This window comes from Pongo pygmaeus, chromosome 10, assembly GCF_028885625.2.
Source record: "Pongo pygmaeus isolate AG05252 chromosome 10, NHGRI_mPonPyg2-v2.0_pri, whole genome shotgun sequence".
Lineage (NCBI taxonomy): Eukaryota > Metazoa > Chordata > Mammalia > Primates > Hominidae > Pongo > Pongo pygmaeus.
The window spans coordinates 64,001,325-64,023,371 of NC_072383.2; the positions used below are offsets into that span (position 1 = coordinate 64,001,325).

Below are 22,047 nucleotides of genomic sequence, written 5' to 3' on the forward strand. Positions count from 1 at the left end.
CACATTTCTTCAGTCCCTATTATGTCCCATAAACAGGTCAGAAGGAACAGCCTATAAACTTTTTAGAAAATATTTTCACAGAAAATCTTTTCCCTCGGTCTTTATATCCATTTTGGCACTCAGCTTCCACAACCACTTTGGCTTTGAGGCGTCACAGTAAGTAGTGCCATTAAGTTTTATTTAAAATGCAATAAAGTGCTACTCTTACGTAGCTATATCTATGGCATACTGACCAAAGTATAATTATTATTAGGATTTTGCTAGAGAGTCATTACATGGCAATATCCAGTAACTAATAGCAGTAGATGCAATTCAGTGGAGAACTGGGCTGTATACCAAGAGCAGTAGTGAAGTGTTAAGGTTTTAAATAGGTATACTGTAATCAAGTTTCCATTTTCGTATCACCCAACTGCTTGGTGGAAAAGAGGCTGGAAACTGGTAAGACTGGAGAATAGAGAGGCTGGTTGTAGTAATACAGGTAAGAGGCAATTTTGAAAGGGTTCCGTTTCCAGTATTACAGCAAATAAGAACTATTTCAGACTAATTACTGCCCCATCCCGCCCCGAAAAACTACTGAAATTATGCATAAAAGAGAAAACAAAGAATATCTTCTTAAAAACATCAAATAACTGTCAAGGTAGAATGGAATTATCAAGTCAAAATCTAGGTAAAAGTGGAAACCCAAAGAAGTAATCATAGTACTGTAGCTGAATTTGCCCAACTACAAGAAAAGTCATCAATGCACTAAGCAGGGGTAAATTGGGGGGTGGGGGCAGAGAAGAAACATCCCTGGGAAATTGTCACCACAAGCTATCCCTTTGCTGATTTGTAGTCTAACTGAATAACACCTGTGTGGTTGGGAAAACATCGTAAGCCATGAATTTAGTTTCAAGTGGACCCAATCCAATAGTTTTCCCAGATGCTAGGCGAAAACCCAAATACTGTATGGAAAAGTGCACCTTCAACCAAGGCCTCAAAGAAATTCAACAAATAATTTTTCAAGGACAATTACATAGTCAAAAATAACTGAACACTTAAAGAAAGAAAATATCGTAAGAATTATCAGAAACAGCAGACACAGACAGACGCACTTCAGAAATATCTGGTCTCAGATCTATGTATGATCACTGTAATACCATTTTTATCAATCAATGTAAATTTATTATGAAGAGGCTGAAATATAAGGCAGGTTTACCAGAAAAGGATTTAGAGAGATGATACTGGAATTAATGAAAGGGAGGGAACAGTTGGAGACTGGGTTGAGAAGAGGAAGTAGAACAAACCTTTCATCATATATGCCACACAAATAAGTATGAAACATCCTTCCAAAGAAGGAAAAGAAAATAGAAAATGTTACCTCTCCCTAAATCAAACTCCATTCTAATGAAACTATTTAAGCAGCTTGCGCAATTGTCAGTGTTGGCTGACCAACTATATTTTATCTCAATAGAGACTTCTGGTGTTCTGGATTACCAGAATAAAAGGGGTGGGGGAGGAAAGAAAGTTTAGCAAGAGCAGACTTTTGTAAATAGTGTTGTAACAGGAAAAAGAAAATGGTTGGGTGACTGTGCCAACAGGAAGCCACTGTGAGCTTAGAAAAGAGTCTATGCATTCCTACCAGGTGAGGGCAATGCTGTACCATAATCCTAATATAAAAAGGATCATTCCATATATTTATTTGAGGAAGGATACAGGTTAATCTAGATGGATCAAAAGGTCTTAAAGTTCATGCAGACCCTTTCAATACCTGTACTAATTACAGCGCTTTTTCCACGAAGACGTGGATGGTCTTGGTAACATTTATGCTAAGACAAAGACTGAAATAATTTCAGTAAATTCCATAATGTTAATAAAGCATACAAGCTTGAACTCTCTGGAAAGCTTATTATTATTTTTTTTTAATTCACCTCCCTTTCACTATAGGAGAGAAGCAAATAAGTCAAAGCCACTTTCCATTTCTGTGTATGTTCTGGGAGTAGGGCCTGGCCCTAGTACTCAAAGAGATGATCTCTTATTACCCTCCATTTTAAAAGACAGTACCCAAAAAAAACAGTGTAGCACATTCCTCAAAACCACCTATAATAATTAAAGACATCTATCTATTATATCCAAGAATATATACAACTTACCCTGCTCCAAATTTGCTGAAATCCCTCTTAGATTGTAGAGTATACATAGTCAAACCAAAAAATACTGTAGTCGTCAGTATGAAAGCTTGCAGAATAATATATACATCATAGAAAGTAACTGTAAAATTAAAACACTGATTAACATGCATATAAACATGCTCAATACAAAACAGCTTTTTCTGGCATTTTACAGAAATGCTTCATTTTCTCCTGTACTTTATGCCAATAAAAACAATTAGAAAAGATTTCTTATCCATCCTTGACTACATGGGTACAGTGAAACCATACCCATAATGCAATTAACAGTCTCCAAAAAATTCATTCATACAAAATCGGAGGTCACATTATTACCAAGTTAATGAAATGACTGGAGAGCTATTATGCTTGTAGCCAGTTTGGAGTTTTACAGGTATGGCAGAGTGATTCTCAGCCATCTCTGTCCCAGTCGCAGTTTACCACCATCTGTGGTGATTGTCCATTATGGTTTAAATATCAATAGGGATGATTCTGGGTCTCCTGCCTGGCTGGGAATTCCTGGACAGTAGCAGCAATTCCAGCAATCATCTGGTTAGTTATACTTGGTTTATCAGCCGAAATCAAGGAAATTGGGAAAGAAAAATATTGGGGCTGTCTGGGGTTGCCTACCATTCACTTACCCTGCAGAGGACAGAAACCAACCACTAACTGCTTTATATCCAAATGTGTATTATCTTGGAGTACATTATTTTGGGGTTTACTGACTATATGCCAAATTCCTTTCTGTAATTTTAGAATAATCATCCAGTCGATTATGGCTATTGTAATAAAACTCCTTAACATTTTAATAAATTGCAAAGTTATAACCTCTTGGAGGTTAACTGCTTTGAACCCAAAGCCATTTAAGTAATTTTTAATTTTTCAGAGAGTAATTATTCATGTTCTTTCTATCCTTAAATGCTACATGATTGGAATTTCTCTGTTTATGCCATTACAGGATTAGAAAGGTGAACATGAAAAAGATGAGACATGAAGTCCATTTTGCTTCTTGTCAGTAATTTAAGTATACTATTAGGTTGAAAAGATATTGCAATTACTGAGGAAAATAATGTTCTCAGATTACCTCATCTATGTTTTTCTACCCCCAATTCCAATAATCCTGAAATGAAACTCTCTCCTACATTCTTTATACATAGTAGGGGCTGAAGAAGGGAGAGATGGATTTGATAACCTTAATAGTAAGTAACATTAATAATAAGTAAATATTAATAATACTTCCTTTCTATGTTAAGCTTCAATCCTATTTATTATTTATTACTATTTATTTATATTGATTCTTTTAAAAAGAAATTACAGAAACATACAGATTAAACAAAACTGGCATAGAAAGGTTAAAAAACTAATGACAAAATAGGAAGAGTTAAATATATTAACTATAAGGATAAACAACTTGCTGTTATGGAAAGTAATAATTAACTCTGACCTTTTTGGTACTCAAGGTTAACCATTTTGAGACAATCAGAATGAGGCATTACATAGGGTACATCAAGTAATTATAACAGAAACAGCCTTCAAACACATATTTAACATGAAATACAGAGCAGAAATTACCACTGTTTCTTGCAGTGCCATTTGATAAAATATGAGGATATAATGTTAAAGCACAATTTGGCACAGGCCAGTTAAAGGAGTTAAGCTCATACATATGATTAAAGTACGTGGCTCAAAACACATGTTCTCAGTTACTTGAGGATACCTCTAAATTAGGGAAAAGATTAGATATAGTTGTCTTATTTTTCTAAATGGATAAACAAATGAAATACTGTTCTCCATTCCTTTTATTTTTTTTTCCACTTCTAAGCTCAGCTGAAATATGTAAAGGATAAATATCTGACTTTTGCTTATACTTTAGGAATTCTTTGTCCTATGCTATATTTCTGAAATATGATATTCCATGATGTTAAACTTTAGCCCCAAATACCTTTTTACCTGAAAGATTTATCTACATTAAAAAGTTATTATAACATATAGAAATGCAATTATGGCTTACCAACAACTGCCACAGTCAGAGCTTCCAACAGCGTCTAATGAAAAGAAACTTAAATTAATGACTGTAAAATTTATACTATCTCATGTACATTTTCTAATTTCTAGCAGCTTAATGTGCTCCCACATGAATGATCTCATTTTAGCTTCAAAGCAGCCCTGTGAAGTATATGGGGCAGTTAGTAAACCCACCATAATGAAAATGAGACCTCAATATATTGAGTGAGAATATTTACATTCTAATTGTGATACTATGACTCTTTAAGCTCTAATCGCATATTTGTAACAGGAAGACTATAAATATAGAACATTCTGTTTTTCTTGCTGTGTAATATAAATAAGAATACAATTGCAAATTATGTGCACATTTATAAAACCTCAATACCTCACACAAACTTAGGAAGAATAAAATATTTAGGTAGTACTTTGGTGTGGGAGTCTTGGAAGTGTTTCCCAATATTCATTCTCTCTTTCTTCCCTGATAACAGAATTTTTACCTGGACACATGGCTGTTCAGATTAAACTGCATTTTTTCAGTCTCCTTTGCAGCTAGGTCTGACTACGCAACGATACTTTAGCCAATTTAATGTGACTAAGATAGGAATTCAACTTCTGGATTGTGCTCTAAAAACAAAGAAAGACTTGCTCTCCCCTTCCTCTTCTCATTTGTTTGTATTAATAACTGGATACTCTGTGGCTATGAGAGTGATCTATCTTACACCATATGATCTATCATATACCACTCTAGGAATGCCTGGACCTTAGCAGAAGCGTGGGCCCTTGTCACCTTCACTAAATTGTCATTCAAATTTTTACATGAAGAGAAATAAACTATCTTGTTTAAGCCATTGTTATTTTGTCACTGTTTAAGTCAAGTCAGAAGCAGCTGAACCCATATCCTAAATAAAAGACTTGGGGATACTGAGCCATGTCCTCTAGCCTCTCTTTCCCCTTAATTACAGTATCTTTATTTTGTCTTATATCCTTACTCTAGATAGATTTTATCAATCATCTGATAGACCATATCACAAAGGCAAAGCCAGAAATAAAGGCAGTGGTTGTATAATCATACTCCTGGTAGAAGCATCCCTGTACTCCACTCTACCTGATATCAGAAAACCATCAGCACCAGAGCAAAAATGGTATTAGAAATTGTACACAGACATGGAGGCAATGGAACTGCTGTCACATTTTAATGCTTTTAGTAGTGCCAGCAAAAATGGTAGCAAAAGATGATACAAATTTTTTTCTGGGCTGGGCGTGGTGGCTCACACCTGTAATCCCAGTACTCTGGGAGGCCGAGGCAGGTGGATTGCTTGAGTCTAGGAGTTTGAGACCAGCCTGGGTGACACAGCAAAACCCCCTCTCTACTAAAAATACAAAAAAATTAGCCAAGGATGGTGACATGCACCTGTAGTCCCAGCTACTTGGGAGGCTGGGAGGTGGGAGGATCGCTTAAGCCCAGGAGGCAGAGGTTGCAGTGAGCCAAGTTTGCGCCACTGCACACCAGCCTGGGTGACAGAGAGAGACCCTGTCTCCAAAAAAAAAAAAAAAAAAAGAAAGAAATTTTGTGGGGGGGGGGGGGGGCAGGCAACATGATTATACTATATTCTTGCTATTTATGACAAGATTTTAAGAAAGAAATCCCATACACATTCAAGTATCTAAGGAAACAGGATGGTATAAATAGGAGTTAAGATAAGACTAGGAAAACACAATAATGCCCCTTTAAAACATATACACACATGCTCCTCGAGTTACAATGGGGTTAGATGCCAATACACCCCACTGTAAGTTGAAAATATCGTAAGTCAAAAATGTAGCTCAGAGTGTCTTTAGTTAAAGAATCACCAATGCTTAAAGTCTGAAATTTCGTGGTTGCATATTGCTTTGACACCATCATAAAAGTGGAAAACCTTAAGGTTAATGATTCTAAGTTGAGGAGTATCTATCTGTCTGTCTGTCTATGTGCATGCTTACACACACACACACTCCTACTAGGGCAAGATAAGATTCACCTCCTTTCTTATCTTGGTGGATCAGGACCAAAAAAACCCCTAACGTTAAAGGTCCCTGAGTAATTTAAGGAAATGTATTGTACATACTTATTTGTTAAACCATTTTTAGCTATGGGCATGATGAACAGATTTAAGAATCAGTGACTATCCTGCCTATAAGCATTTGGTTGATGCTTTTCTAGTGGGACCTCTCCCTGCTGGGCAAAAGTTGAACCACACCCTCTTCCCATACAGAAATCAGTCTTTCTGAGAGGAGGCTACATGTAGATGCAAAGAGGAATTCTATATGGCCGCCTTTTTTTTTATACTTCCTCTTTCCTGAGACATAGCTGACTAGGCCAGGAGTTGGCTCTTACCCAAGGCCTGGCAACCCATATATTGACTAACAGCCTACAATGTGACCTGTGCCAACAACCAAGTGTACCAATCAGATTCTTTCTCTTTCCTTCCTTCCTTCCTTTTCCTTTCTTCCTCCCTCCCACCCCCCTTTTCCCCCCCCCTTTCTTTTTAAGACAGGGTCTCACTCTGTCACTGAGGCTGGAGGGCAGTGGCACAATCTCAGCTTACTGCAACCTCCACCTCCCGGTTTAAGTGATCCTCCTGCCTCAGCCTCCCGAGTAGTGGGACTACAAGCACGTGCCATAACATCTGGCTAATTTTTGTATTTTCTGCAGAGACAAGGTCTCATTATGTTGCCCAGGCTGGTCTCGAACTCAAGCAATATGCTTGCCCCAGCCTCCTGAAGTGCGGGGATCACACAGGCGTGAGCCACCACGCCTGGACCAGATTCTTTCTGACTCAGGAATCTGAACTCAGAGACTGAAGCAATGGCAGTGGGAGCTAAAGTTAAATGACTCTTTGGGGGCAAACAATGGGTCATATAAAAATTAAAGACAGAAAAAGGGAAAACAATGTGTAAGGACAACTGAGGTAGAGAAGAAATGTAATAGAACAAGGGAGAGGAGAACAGAAACTTTTGTCACTGAATTTCCTATGATATCATCATTTCTGGAATCTTCCTCCAGTTCTCCAGTTCATCTTCTGGAAGAGGATTTGGGTTGGTGGGTTCTCAAGCTCTTACATCCTTAAACTCCTTGTTACTTGCAATAACTTGAGTTAGGATTGACAATCTTGCAAACAAAAGAGCTTCAGATTTAAATGAACAATCTTTCTTATTACTGAAACTTTCAAAGTCATCAGCTTTTATCATTTTAATACAAACTCATTATCAGAATTCACAAACGTTTTTAATTTAAAGCATTTTAATCTAATCAATAGCTTTTCCCACTTGTATTTGACTACAAGTATTCTTTTTCTGTTTGTTTGAGATGGGGTCTCACTCTGTCACTCAGGCTAGAGTTCAGTCACGTGATCTCAGCTCACTGCAGCCTCCACCCCACAACCCCATTACAGTGATCCTCCCACCTCAGCCTCCCAAGTAGCTGGGACTACAGGTGCACACCACCATGCCCAGCTAATTTCTGTATTTTTTTGTAGAGATGGGGTCTCACTATGTTGCCCAGGCTGGTCTCAGACTCCCGGACTCCAGCGATCTGCCCACCTCAGCCTTCCAGAGTGCTGGGATTACAGGCATGAGCCACTGCACCCACCCAGGTATTCTTAATATTAGTTTGGAATGTTCTGAAGTAAATTTTTAGGTTAGAATCTAGTCATACTGGATGAGAAGAGGCAAAATAATTTTTTAGACACATAACTTGAGGCTTATCCCCTTATTCTGGTCATATTCTAAACTGAATTTTCATAAGTGGTAGTTTGGGTTTTAATTTTCACAAATATCTCAACACACATGACTTAAAGTTGGGCTCTCCCAACTCTAATTTTGAAAAAAGTTACTAATGCACATAATTTGAGCAAAATGGTTCTTTAAAAGACCAGAGTGGTAAGATAATAACAAAGAAGAGTTAATAATAAAGAATTTAAATTTTATGAAATTAAAGCCACAACATAATTTTCTCCCAAGAAAATAACAGAATATTAGAGGTAGAAGGTATCACAAGGATTTTTCTACTTTAATATTCTCATTTTACATATGAAAAAACTTAGGCACAGAAAGGATAAATGCCTTGCCAAGTGTCACATAATCAGATAGCAGCAAAGCCAGGCCATCTGATTCCAATTCAGCATTTTTCCACTACATACTAATATTAATAGAAAAACCTTTGAAACTAATAAACTGTTAAAAGTTTTAAAAGACTATAAAATTACAATTTCCTAAAGTACTCTAAAAAAACTCATTAATTTTGTTCTGCCATTGTTATATATGTATTATATATGCATTTATTTAAAACTCAGGAATAATTGTTAAGGGAATAGAGAAAGTCAGAGTACTCACAAATCCAAAAAGTAGGTACAGGTTAAGGGGATACTTATGTCTGTTTAAAGTCAACACAAAAATCAAACCCAGAGATCCGAGGGAAAACAGCAAAATTAAGGCAGGACTGAAAGACATAATATTAAGTGTTTCAAGTTAAAGAAAAAATAGCATGAGCAGTATTATCCAATTTAATAAAATTTATCTATTTTATATGTTTATCAAAGTACAGGGAAAAAAATCTGGAATGATCCACACCAAACTATCAAATTATTTTATATCTGGAAAATTTGAGGAGTGAGTACAAGGTAGAAAGGAGCCTCAAGACAAAGAAAAGAGCCCAAAATGAATGGGGGAAACTTTTTCTTTTTACCGTATAAACTTCTATCATATTTGAATAATGTTTGCAGTTAGTATACTAATATTATACAATAAAGAAATTAAATAATAACAGCTACTTTTTTAGGGTATTTGCCATATGGCTGTAATTTAAATTAAAGAATTGTACCTCAAATAGCAAACTAATAGTTCAAGACTCCGGGAGGACAGAAATTCTCTACTTCTATGAAAATATTCATTAGTTCTCCTTTCCTTTAATATAACGAACCTGTATCATGGAAATAATTATGATTCATCCCTGATTAAAGATCAGGGATGAATCATGTGGAGCTCTTTTGAAACTTCTTGGTGAAATTATCCTAGTCATGAGCCAAAACTAAAATGAACTCACATTTATTTTTCAAGTACTGTCTTAGGCTTTGAGCACAGGGAATATAGTCTAATAAAGTTTTTAAAAATTAAGACTTTTAAAAATGGCATGCAGTAAAAATTCTTAATTTTTACTGAGGGTTTAACCCTAAGAAACTGAAGCTAAAAAGTTCAGAGGTAAATACCATGTTGTGGAGTATTTTTCTTCATCAAAAACAAAACTAATCAGGCTTACGAGTAAATGAACCTTTTTTACATTTTAACCTCAAAAGTTAATAGAAAAAAAGTGGATTTTGTTTATAATATGCCTTTTTGATCATATGCAATGTCTGAAAATTATTCATTATCATCTTATTACCTTACCTTTCATGTACAAATGTCCGTATAGACTCAAAGTATAAAAAAACTGTTGAAGTCACTGTAGTTAAGAGAACCTGCAGAGAAAGAATGCTGTAGACTTTTCTTAGAAAGGCTAAAAGAGAAAAAAAATACATTACTGTTTTCTTAAGCATTTATCGTAGAACAGTAAAATCAAATTTCCTCTTTAAAAAATTGTTTTTTACATGTATTCTTTCCTAATTTTCCTCCTAATAATGTAATGTATAACTAAAACTAGACAAGAATACAAAGCTTCCAAAATAATCTAAAAATTGTAAGAGATATCTAAACCTCTCTCCAAAAAGCATGAGCCTAAAAAAATTAGTGGGCCAAAATGTAAATGTTTTCATCAAAATGAAAAATGTATTAAATGCCTAGTTGTACACAGAAGGATACAACATAGCAAAAGACTAAAAGCGGAACATTTTAAAAGAATGATTATATCTTGAATCTGAAAAGGAGAAATAGAAAGCATATAAACGTAAGTTTTTTTATGTCTTAATTTCAAAAATAGTAAAACTATTTCTCCCAAATGAAACTTATCCTGAAAAGGCAAGTAATATATAAAACTTACTTTCACTCATCTATTATTATTTCTCATTTATAGTACCCCTGCCTCTAGTTTCTATACAATAGAAAATCCTTTCATAATATTTTGTTATCAATACCCAGAAATCACCTCTAAGGCTTAATGATTCAATGCTTATTATTAAAGTCTTCTGATATACAGTGATACAAATAATACAATGAACTTCCAAGAACTCATTACCACCTTCAGAAATAAAACATTAATAACAGTTCCCACCTTCTCTCTATGATATCCCTCTCCCTTCACACTTCCAGCTAACTACAAATCATCTTTCAAGATTCAGCCTTTCTCAGTTCCCCATTCTGAATTAGATGTTTCTCCTTCATGTTCCTGAGGAACCCTAAACATACCACTAATCACTTTATAATTGATAAGTCTACTTGTCCTTCACCCCCACTAGACTGTAAAGACCGAAAGCTCACTAATAATCGGGAAGAAGCCTAATTCATTTCCTTACTCCCACCACTCAGCCTAGTGGATGGCACTGAATAAACAGTCGTTAAATTTTATTTGCTTTTAAATAAATTTTTATTAAATTAATGAAGGGTAAATTTTACTAATCAGGGAAGAGAAAAAGTATTCTGAAATGAAACAGAATAATAGAGCCACTGCTTAGAGGACTGTGCTTAGGCAGGCAATAAAAGTCATGTTGAATGACTTTTATCCAACAAAAGAAAATGTGATGTTGTCTCTTGCCTATCATGGCAATGCTCATGGTAGATGAGCATTAGATGGTGGATGTTCCTTTTGAAAAACATTCCTACTAAAGACCTGGCTTTCCAAGGAAGGGCAAAGTGCTTTGATGGCATGTCAGCCAAATATCAAGTTAAAAAAACAAAATCTTTCACAGGAATAAGGGAATTTTCATGAATACTAAGGATTTAATCATCAAAATGCCCAAATATTAAATCTTAATTTTTCCCTCTGGCACTCTTTCCAAAATCTAGAGTGAGTTTTTCCTAATGTCTTAAACAGATTTTACTGGGCATTTAATTTAACCACTGACTCATAAGAACAATGAGTGTCCATTGTATTTTGGCTTAGAGATAAAACAGTTCTCAACTCCACAACAGATCTACGACTTACTTTCTTAAAAAGGCCCTGATGTCTGAATCCTTTGGGAGGTCATTTCTATCTTTTTCATAAAAGCAGAGTAAAGAATATACTCCTGGCATGGACAATGTTATGTGGGCTATCTTTCTGCAAATTTAATTATTAAACCAAAGGTCAAGCCATTACACCTGCAAGGGATTTTCTGGGCTATGAGAAAAAAAATCATATTCTTTACACTACAGCCTCCATGTCCTGGATTCAAGCCATCCTCAAGCCTCAGCCTCCCAAGTAGGTGGGAATACAGGCCCACACCAGGATGGGGTGTGTGTGCACATCTGTGACAGAGAGAGAGAGAGAGACAGGCAGGGTCTCACTCTGTCGCCCAGGCTTAAGTGCAGTGGCATGATGATGATTCACTGCAGCCCCAATCTCCAGGGCTCAAGCAATTCTCCTAACTCAGCCTGCCCAGTAGCTAGTACTACAGGTGCATGCCACTACACCCAGCTAATTTTTTTGTATTTTTTGTAGAGATGGCGTTTCATCACATTCCCAAGCTGGTCTTAAACCCCTGGGCTCAAGTGATCCACCCACCTTGGCCTCCCAAAGTGTTGGGATTACAGGCATGAGCCACCATGACTGGCCCTGGAATGTATTCTTTACTTTTGATACCCTATTATGTGCCTCATATAACTCAAACCCAATCCATATGATATATATTCTCAAGCAGTGGAAATTAGTGTTATTTCTTACCATTTTGTAAAACTGTTTTACAGTTCAAAACAATGTGCACATTAAGATCTAATGTTTATTTGTATATGTGTGTATGTACACAAGTGCATATGTAATAAAAGACTAGAATAATATACATCCAGCTGTTCGTATACCCTGAGCAGTATTACTAAGGATAATTTTCATATTCAGTTCTTTACTAATCTGTGTTTTTTAGATACCAGCAGTATGTATTACTATTGCAATTAAAAATATTTTAAAGAAACTTGTGCTAAGCCTTTAAGTTCATACTAAAAAATTATCCTTATGCAGATATTCCAGATCATAACTTTTTCTATACTCCAGTATCATAAGCCAAATCCAGGCAAAAGCAGTATTGACACCCATTGTGAATAATATAAAAAGTAGCAAAGGACATGCATATACAGCTTTCAGGAAAATATAAAAGATTCGATATGAAAAGAATACTAGTCAAACAGCAAGATTTTCCAATTTTTGTTGAGTACTGATTTCTTCCCTTCTATTTGACATCTCAAAACTTAACATGGCCAAAATTGGAGCTCTTCATTCATCCAAATTTGCTGTTCTCCCAGTCTTCTCATCGATAACCAGCACCAACATCCTCCAAGCCAAAAACATAGAAGTCATCTTTGGTTACCCCCTCCCTGTTCCCAATCTATCAGCAACTACTGTAGTTCTATCTTTGAAAGTACAACGTATCTGCCTCTTTTGGTCTCCTCTGTTACCTCCCTAGTCAAAGTGTGCCTAATCTCTCACCTGGACCACTGGAGGAAACTTCTAATTGGTCCCCATGCTTTCACTCTTGTCTCACCTATTTCTTCACACACTCTGTCAAAGTGATCTTTATGTAAAGTAAACCATATCATGTGACTCTCTGCTTAAATACTTAAATAATCGTTTCACTTAAAATAAAATGTGAAAGATTTTATAGGACCTACAAGGTCCTACATGATGTAGAACCTTTCCAATCTCATCTCAGCACTCTCTCTCTTCCTCACCATGCTTTACCCACATTAGTCACTTTCCTGCTTCAGGGCCTTTGCACTTGCTCTTTCCTCTACTTGGAATGCTCTTATCCTTCTTTACAGGAAGTAGTGGTTTAAGGTAAGTCACAGTTCTTTGACACTCCCTTCAAAGTGAGTCCTAACAAAAAGAATGATGCAAAAGTGGCAGGGTGCTACTTCTAAGACCAAGTCATAAAAGGCATTATGGCTTCCTCCTGCTCTTTCTTGGATCATTTCCTCTGGGACAGTGTTTCTCAACCTTGTTTTCATTATTCCCCACCTAAGTAGCCTTCCAGGTACTTTTTTCCTAATAGCCCCCTCAATAAAATTTTAATGCCACAAATATACTATATATCTATTGTACCATCGCCCTTTGGAAGGATATATGCCATTATAAAATCTTAAGTTTTTTCAGATCTTTATATCCCTCTAAAGAACCAACTGTCATCTAATGGAGTCAATAGCACCCCATTAAGAATGCATACTCAGGGAAGTCCAGCTATGTTGTGAGGAAACTAAGGGCACCCTATGGAAAAACACATGTGGGAGGAAAGTGAGGTCTCCTGCCAAGAGCCAGTGAGAAACTAGGGACTCCTATGAATAGCCCTGTGAGTAGCCTGTCTGGGAGCACATCCTTCATCCCCAGTCAAGCCTCCAGATGACCGGCAGTAGCCAATATCTTGACCACAACCTAGCACAAACTCTAAACTAAAACTACCCAGATTCTTGACTCTCAGAAACTGAGATAGTTTATTTTTTTAAACCACTAAGGTTTAGGGTAATTTGTGACACAAACAGAATATATATCTTGGTACTTGGAAGTGGGGTGCTGCCATACCAAACACCTAAAACATGGCAGAGAGCCTTTGGAATCAGGCAGTAGATGAAAGCTGGCAGATCTGTGAGATGAAGGCTAAAAGAGCCTTGAAGAAACCGTTTGTAGAAAGTTAATGCCTTTGAGACTGCTGCAGGTGAGGGCTTAAACGAAAGTGGGTAAAATTCTGTGCAAACTGGAGGAAAGAGAATGCTTATTATATACTCAGAAAAAGTTGAGCAACAGTGTTAGCTATGGTAACATCAAAAGTAGAAAATGTGCTTAATGAAGTAGGTGATCAAACTAAGGAGACTCCCAGAGTGTTGAATGTACCTGCTGGCTTCTTGCTGCTTATACTAAAATATAAGAGAAGAGATACACAGCTAAAGGAAGAAATGTTAAAAAGATGGGCCGGGCGTGGTGGCTCACGCCTGTAATCCCAGCACTTTGGGAGGCCGAGGCAGGCACATCACGAGGAAAGGAGATCAAGATCATCCTGGCTAACACGGTGAAACCCTGTGTCTACTAAAAATACAAAAACTTAGACGGGCGTGGTTGCGGGCGCCTGTAGTCCCAGCTACTTGGGAGGCTGAGGCAGGAGAATGGCGTGAACCCGGGAGGCTGAGCTTGCAGTGAGCTGAGATTGCACCACTGCACTCCAGCCTGGGCGACAGAGTGAGACTCCGTCTCAAAAAAAAAAAAAAATGAAAGGCTTCTGACTCAGGTAATCAAAAAAATACATAAAGAGTATAATTGCAAAATCCTTAGTTAAGACCTCACAAATATCCAAAATTGTGCCTCAAAAAAACATTCAGGCCGGGTGCAGTGGCTCATGCCTGTAATCCCAGCACTTTGGGAGGCCAAGGCGGGCAGATCACGAGGTCAGGAGATCAAGACCATCCTGGCCAACATGGTGAAACCCCGTCTCTACTAAAAATACAAAAATTAGCTGGGCGTGGTGGCATGTGCCTGTAATCCCAGCTACTCGGGCTGAGGCAGGAGAATCGCTTGAACCAGGGAGTCAGAGCTTGCACTGAGCCGAGATCACGCCACTGCACTGCAGCCTGGCGACAGAGCAAGACTCTGTCTCAAAAAAAAAAAAAAAAAAGATTCAAACAATAGGGCTTTTGAGAAGCTTAAGGAAGTTGTCACTCAGCAGTCTAAGACATTTTTGGGTGTGGCTTTTATTATTGAATGGAATGAAACCCAGTAAGAATCACAAGACACCCATAAAGTTTTCTGAAGAATTATATTGGCAAAAATACCACCTCATATTATCCACCACTGGATGTTGAGTATGGTAGTACAGATCATTTGTCTTTTTAGTTTAAAAGTCTTTGAGGGGAGCTGTATTTAAGGAACTACACCTAGGGAGCTACACCCAGTGAGCTTCAACACCACCTGGGGTTGATTTAGATGATGAGATTCTGAACTTTGAGATGATGCTATACCGGGGTATTTTGGAGGATCTTAATTTGCATATAGAAGACAAATAATTTGTGACCAGAGGGAAGACTGTGGTGGTTTAAAATACAGCTACAGATTATTTGGCACTAGCTTCAAAAGGTGGAACCTAAATCCCCTCCCCTTGAGTATGGACTGGACTTAGTGACTTGCTTCTGATTAATAGAATAAGGAAGATGTAATGATGTGTGTGATTCCATGACTAGGTCATAAAAGGCACTGAGGCTTCTTCCTTGCTCTCCCATGGATTGCTTGCTCCAGAGGAAGTCAGCTGCCATGTCATGAGGACACTCAAGCAGCCCTATGGAGAGGTTCATGTGGCAAGGAACTGAGGCCTCCAGTCAGTAGCCATGGGAATGAAATTTCCCAAAAGCAGATCCTCCAGCCCAGTCAAGCCTTCATGTGACTACAGTCCTGGCCAGCATCTTGACTGGAGCCTCATGAGAGACCCTGAGTCAGAACTACCTGGGTAAGACCCTCCCAAATTCCTGACACTCAGAAACTGTGTGTAATAAATACTTGCTGTGTTAAGCTACAAAATTTGGGGGCAATTTGTTACAAAGCAATAGACAGCTAATCTGCCTGGCTAGCTAGCTCCTTCTCATACAATCCACCTGCCGTCTCCCTTAAGAGCTCTTTCTCTGGCCATTCCTTAATTAAAATAGCTGCCACCCTAAACGCTAGTTTCTACTCACACCTTTTTCTTTTCTTCAGAGCTAGAGGGTTATTTATTTGCTTACCTCTTTAGGGTCTATCTTTCCTACTGCCCCATCCAAATAACCACTACGGAAGACTGTAACACTGTCTGGTCACCACTAGATCCCTAACATCTAAGACACAGCCTAGTCAACTTTTGTAAACAAAGGAAAATGCTCACCTTCACTCACATATCTAAAAGACACAGAAATTAACACATGATTACATTTTTACCTACCACAAGAGTCAGCAAAGTATGGCCCGTGGGCCAAAGCCAGCCCACTACCTGGTTTTGTAACTGAAGTTTTATTGGGACACAATCACACTCACTTATGTATCCTCTACAACTGCTTTTGCACAATGGCAGAGTTGAGGAGCTGCAACAGATATCTTATGGCCCAGAAAGCTGAATATATTTCTTACTTGGCCCTTTGTAGAAAATGTTCACCATCCCTGATCTACCAGATTGCCAGAGATGAAAAAGTCTGATGATATTCAGTGTGGCTGAGGGTGCAGAAGGTATCCTCATATATTGTTTGCTGAAGGTACAATCTCTCTGGAGAACTGATTAAATCAATCAAATTTAAAATGCACATACTCTTTTGACTCTATCATTTCACTTCCAAAAATTTATAGTAAAGTCATAATGGAGAAATTTACAAAGATATAGAAGGATGTTCCCTGAGGCACTATTTGAAGGAATAAAAAAAGGTAACAATCATCAAGTGGGGATGGTTAAATAAATTATGGTATATACATACTATGAAACTATGAAAGACTACTGCAGAATAAACTAGCTTAACAGACTATATCACATATATATTACAATAGACTAGTTACATATACTAGTTTAATCAGCACTGTAAAAGTGCTCAAGTAAGAGACTATACTCAGAAATTCATTCTCACATAATTTTTTTTTAATTAAAAAGTAAACTTTAATGTCAAAAATGCAAACTTGGGGAGGGCAGAAAGATCACACACAAGGCTGTCACCTCAGACTTGGAGGGTTGCACAGCGGCCGAGCAGAGGCGCTCCTCACTTCCCAGACGGGGCGGCGGCCGGGCAGAGGTGCTCCTCACTTGCCACACAGGGCGGCAGCTGGGCAGAGTAGCTCCTCACATTCCAGATGGGGCTGCGGGCGGGCAGAGGTGCTCCTAACATCCCAGACGGTGAGGGGGTGGGGCGGGCAGAGGCGCTGCTCACTTCCCAGACGGGGCGGCGGCCAGGCAGAGGCGCTGCTCACTTCGCAGACAGGGTGGCGGACGGGCAGAGGCGCTGCTCACTTCCCAGACAGGGCGGCGGCCGGGCAGAGGGGCTCATCACTTGCCAGACAGGGCGGCGGCCGGGCAGAGGGGCACCTCACTTCCCAGACAGGACGGCGGCCGGGCAGAGGTGCTCCTCACTTGCCAGACAGGGTGGCGGCTGGGCAGAGTCGCTCCTCACATTCCAGATGGGGCAGCGGGCGGACAGAGGTGTTTCTAACATCCCAGACGGTGGCGGGGGTCGGGCGGGCAGAGGCGCTGCTCACTTCCCAGACCGGGCGGCGGCCGGGCAGGGGCGCTCCTCACATCCCAGTCAGTTGGGTGGCCGGGCAGAGAAACTCCTCACTTCCCAGACAGGGCGGCGGCTGGGCAGAGGCCCTCATCACTTCCCAGACGATGCGGGGACCGGGCAGAGGGGCACCTAACTTCCTAGATGGGTGGCAGCTGGGCAGAGGCGTTCCTCACTTCCCAGACGATGCGGGGGGCCGGGCAGAGGCGTTCCTCACTTCCCAGACGGGGCGGCGGCCGGGCAGAGGCGCTCCTCACATCCCAGTCAGTTGGGCAGCCGGGCAGAGGAACTCCTCACTTCCCAGACAGGGCGGCGGCCAGGCAGAGGCGCTCTTCACTTGCCCGACGAGCCTTCTCACATAATTTTTTAGTAGCTTCATGATTTGTTGTTTTCCACCAATGAACCTTGACACTTTAGATGTATATGATTCAAAAAGTATCTTTCAGAAAATGTACACATTACAAGCAACTAATGTGCTTTGTTTTGTTTTGAGACGGAGTCTCGCTCTGTCGCCCAGGGTGGAGTGCAGTGGCGCGATCTCGGCTCACTGCAACCTCCGCCTCCCAGCTTCAAGTGATTCTCCTGTCTCAGCCTCCTGAGTAGCTGGGATTACAGGCACACGCCACCACGCCTGGCTGATTTTTTGTATTTAGGTAGAGACATGGTTTCACCGTGTTGCGTAGGCTAGTCTCGAACTTACGCAATCTGCTCGCCTTGGCCTCCCAAAGTGCTAGAATTACAGGCGTGAGCCACCACACCCAGCCACTTTATTTATTTTTTTGGTGGAGCATTTTTAACCTTTTAAGTAGTAATGCACCGAAGACAAATGAGAACCACTTATTTAGTACCGGTGTAGTCAGCTTAAGTTACCAACCTAGTGATAAGGACTCCTAAATAAAATGCTCCTGCATAATTTAAATATTTGTGGTGAACAAATACTGAGTATCTGGTATTGCAATCAGCACTCTTATAGTGATGTGAGGGACGTAGAAATAAATCAAGAATAAAATTAATTCTTTCCTTAGAACAGTCTATAGGCCAGGCGCATTAGCTCATGCCTGTAATCACAGCGCTTTGGGAGGCCAACATTGGAGGAGTATTTAAAATAAAATAATTGCTTGACCCTTAAAACCACTTGATATAGTTGGAAGAGCAGCAATTATGCCTCTTTTATGGATAAGGAATCTAAGAATCAGAAAGGCAAAGTAACCTGCTTCTCTACATTGCTGTCAACCAGGACTGTGTTTAATTTTCAGACCCTTAAATCCAGGGCTCTTTCTACTACACTGTACTATTCCCCAACATCACTAAAAAAAAGGCCATTCTTCTCACTATAATGTATGGCATGCCATTCCCACCTTTCCATGCCTCATCACAAATTCTGTCTCCCCCATCTCCACCCCATGAATTCCCTTCACAAACAGTGGATCTCTCTTGTCTGCAGTTTTTCTTTTCAAGGTTTCAGTTACCCCACGGTCAACTACAGTCTGGAAATATTACCTCTCTCTCTGAGAGAGAGAGACCAATTCATATAACTTTTATTATAGTATATTGTTGTATTTGTTCTATCTTATTAATAGCTATTGTATTAACACAATATGGAATGCATTTGCCACAGATAAAGAGGGACAACTGTATGCAAACTCAGCCCTCCACTGGCATTTCACTTCCTTTTACAGCTCTCCTAGATTATTCCAGTTTACACTGTAAAAGTGATTATATGTCATACCCAACTAAATCACAGTCGAGGGGCCAGGGGAAAACTCATTCGGGGTGAATAGCCTGGTTTTACCTAGCAGCTACTGAAACAACCTGCTGTGTCTGTCAAAATAGTTGTTTGCCAGTTCCCAAACGCTTCTCTAGTGCCACTGAAGGTTCTTGCAAAGTGACACATAACATTGTTCTTTCTAATAAAATCCCCAACCTTCTCTTTGTTCCTCAGACATACTGCAGACCACCCCAATCTGCACGTATACCCCAAGTTGCAATTTTGTTATTCCCAAACAAAATGTTTAATTTACAGCTTTGTCTCTTTATTTTGTTTTCAACAACACACTCTTGATTCCTTCCCCAAACTCCCTCCAAACTTGGAATTTTAGAATTTAATTATGCTGCTATCATAGATTAGTTTGGCTAGTGGCCAACCTAACTAATGCCTTAAGAACAGTGACTGTGACTTCCAAAACTTTTATTTACCTCACTGTCTTTACATACATTAGAAAGGGGTTGTCCAAAAAATATTTTTATTTATTAAATGTATGTTAATGGTTCAAATGTTTCCTTAATGGTGGTACCTTGAGTCACCAAGGCCTCTCTAATGAATGCCTTCTATTCACACACCAGATACCACCTCTACTCATTTAACTTGCTGCAATGGCTGCCATATTCTATCCCTGTCCTTCCCTGAAGTGACCCATTCTCTCTCTTCCTTATTTCTGGGACTAGCAGGGACTCTTTCTCCTTGGGGTATCTATGAGTTAAATAGTTCTCATGCACTCCTATTTCTTGCAGTACTAGTTCTTAATTACTCTAATGTATCACATCGTCACTGTTCATTTTACAGATGGATGTTGTATTAGTCCATTCTCACACTGCTATAAAGAACTCCCCGAGACTGGGTAATTTATAAAGGAAAGAAGTTTAATTGACTCACATTTCCACAGAGGAGGGAGGCCTCAGGCAACTTACAATCATGGTGGAAGGGGAAGCAAACATGTCCTCATGATGGCAGAAAGGGGAAATGCCAAGCAAAAGGGGGAAAGGGCCCTTATAAAACCATCAGATCTTGTGAGAACTTACTATCACAAGAACAACATGAAGGTAACTGCCCCTGTGATTAAATTACCTCCCACCTGGTCCCTCCCACAACACGTGGGGATGATGGGAATGACAACTCAAGGTGAGATTTGGATACAGACACAGAGCCAAATCCTATCAGATAGAATCTGAGAATGTCTTATTGGTTTAAGAGACATATACTTTAGAAAGCTGAGCTTCAACACAAATCCTCAAACTCTTCCAAAAAACTGAAGAGGAGGGAACCCTTCAAACTCATTTTATGGAACCTGCATTACCCTGATACCAAAGCCAAAGACACTACAAGAAAACTGCAGAGCAATGTCCCTGATGAATACTGATGTGAAAATCCCCGACAAAATACTAGCAAACAGAATTCAACAGCACATTAAAAGGATTATAGATCACGACCAACCAGGATTTATTCCTGGACTGTGAGGATGGTTCAATACATGAAAATTAATCAATGTAATCAGCACATTTACAGAATGTTGGGGGAAAAAGAAACATGATCATCTCAACTGATGCAGAAAAAACTTTTGACAAAATTCCACAACCTTCATGATAAAAACACTCAATAAAGTAGGAATTGAAAGAAACTATCTCAACATATTAAAGGCCATTTTTCCACGGTAGTAGTTCTATGCAAACCTATCCCCAAATTCCAAGAAAGCTGAGAGGCTGGCAAATCCATTTTCTTAGAAAAAAACATTTAATAGGGACATAAGAACAGAAGCCATCTCTGTGTCTCTGTCTCAGGCAGAGAAAAGATAGTGGATCTATGGGCCATAAATCCCCCAACCTAGGGCTTATATACCAGAGGGAAAGGGTGATTCAGAAGGGATTGTAGGACAACTGAAGGAAGACAACATCAAGGTTGTTTTGACTTAAGGACAGGATTTATGGTAAGTACATGCTCTTATACAAGGAACCACAGATAAATTGGAAATCTTAGAGGGTTTCCTGGAACTGGGCTTAGTCAGAAGTCAACAAGGCAGATTAGCAACCAAGATGGAGTTACTTTGGCCTCCACAGCCATATACGAAAAGCCCAGCGCTAATGTCTTACTCAGTGGTGAAAAGCTAAAAGCTTTTCCTCTAAGATCAGGAATAAGATAAGGATGTTTGCTTTTGCCATTTCTATTCAACATAGTACAGGAAGTCCTCGCCAGAACAATTGGGCAAGAAAAAGAAATAAAAGGCATCCATATTGGAAAGAAAGGAGTAAAATTATCTCTCTTCACAAACATGACCTTACATGTAGAAAACCCTGAAGATTCCATAAACTGTTAGAATAAATGAATTCAGCAAAGCTTCAAGATACAAAATTAACATGCAAAATTAGTTACATTTTTATACACTAACAATGAGAAGGTTGGAAAGAAAGTTAAGAAAACAATTCCATTTACAACAGCATCAAAAGGAATAAAATGCTTAGGAATAAACCTAACCAAGAAGACAAATTTGAAAACTACAAAACACTGATGAAAGAAATTAAAGACACAAATAAATGGAAATACATCCATCATTATACATTGAAAACTGATGTTCATACTACCCAAAGTAGGTTACTTTGGGTAACCTACTTTGATAGGGATTTAATGCAATCCCTATCAAAATCCCAATAGCATCTTTCACAGAAATAGAAAATCCATTCTAAAATGTATATGGAATGTCAAGGGACCCCCAAATTGCCAAAACAATATTTAAAAAAAACAACAAAATTGGAGATCTCACATTCC

General features: G+C 38.9%; 2 protein-coding genes across 7 annotated transcripts in view; one reads left to right on the plus strand and one right to left on the minus strand.

Annotated features, from left to right (window-relative positions):
- Positions 1-22,047, plus strand: part of IRAK3 (interleukin 1 receptor associated kinase 3) — a 116,673-nt gene that overhangs the window by 14,841 nt on the left and 79,785 nt on the right. Inside the window, exons 2-3 of one of the 6 annotated variants that reach the window (XM_063646473.1) lie at positions 7,667-7,783; positions 15,468-15,730. The exons of 1 other annotated variant lie outside the window; for it this stretch is intronic. Coding sequence is in view for 1 of the 5 variants with exons in the window: in XM_063646472.1 (XP_063502542.1) it covers positions 7,669-7,783 (115 nt within the window). In the remaining 4 variants the exon portion in view is untranslated. Of the gene's footprint in view, positions 1-7,666; positions 7,784-15,292; positions 15,731-22,047 lie in introns of those variants that run through there. 4 more of the 6 variants (XM_063646476.1, XM_063646475.1, XM_063646472.1 and 1 more) reach the window with 4 other exon arrangements.
- Positions 1-22,047, minus strand: part of TMBIM4 (transmembrane BAX inhibitor motif containing 4) — a 34,829-nt gene that overhangs the window by 6,773 nt on the left and 6,009 nt on the right. The window contains exons 2-5 of the mRNA XM_054442363.2: positions 9,573-9,681; positions 8,523-8,628; positions 4,156-4,189; positions 2,130-2,247 (exon numbers count right to left, since the gene is read on the minus strand). Coding sequence (XP_054298338.1) covers positions 2,130-2,247; positions 4,156-4,189; positions 8,523-8,628; positions 9,573-9,681 — 367 coding nt within the window. The remainder of the gene's footprint in view (positions 1-2,129; positions 2,248-4,155; positions 4,190-8,522; positions 8,629-9,572; positions 9,682-22,047) is intronic.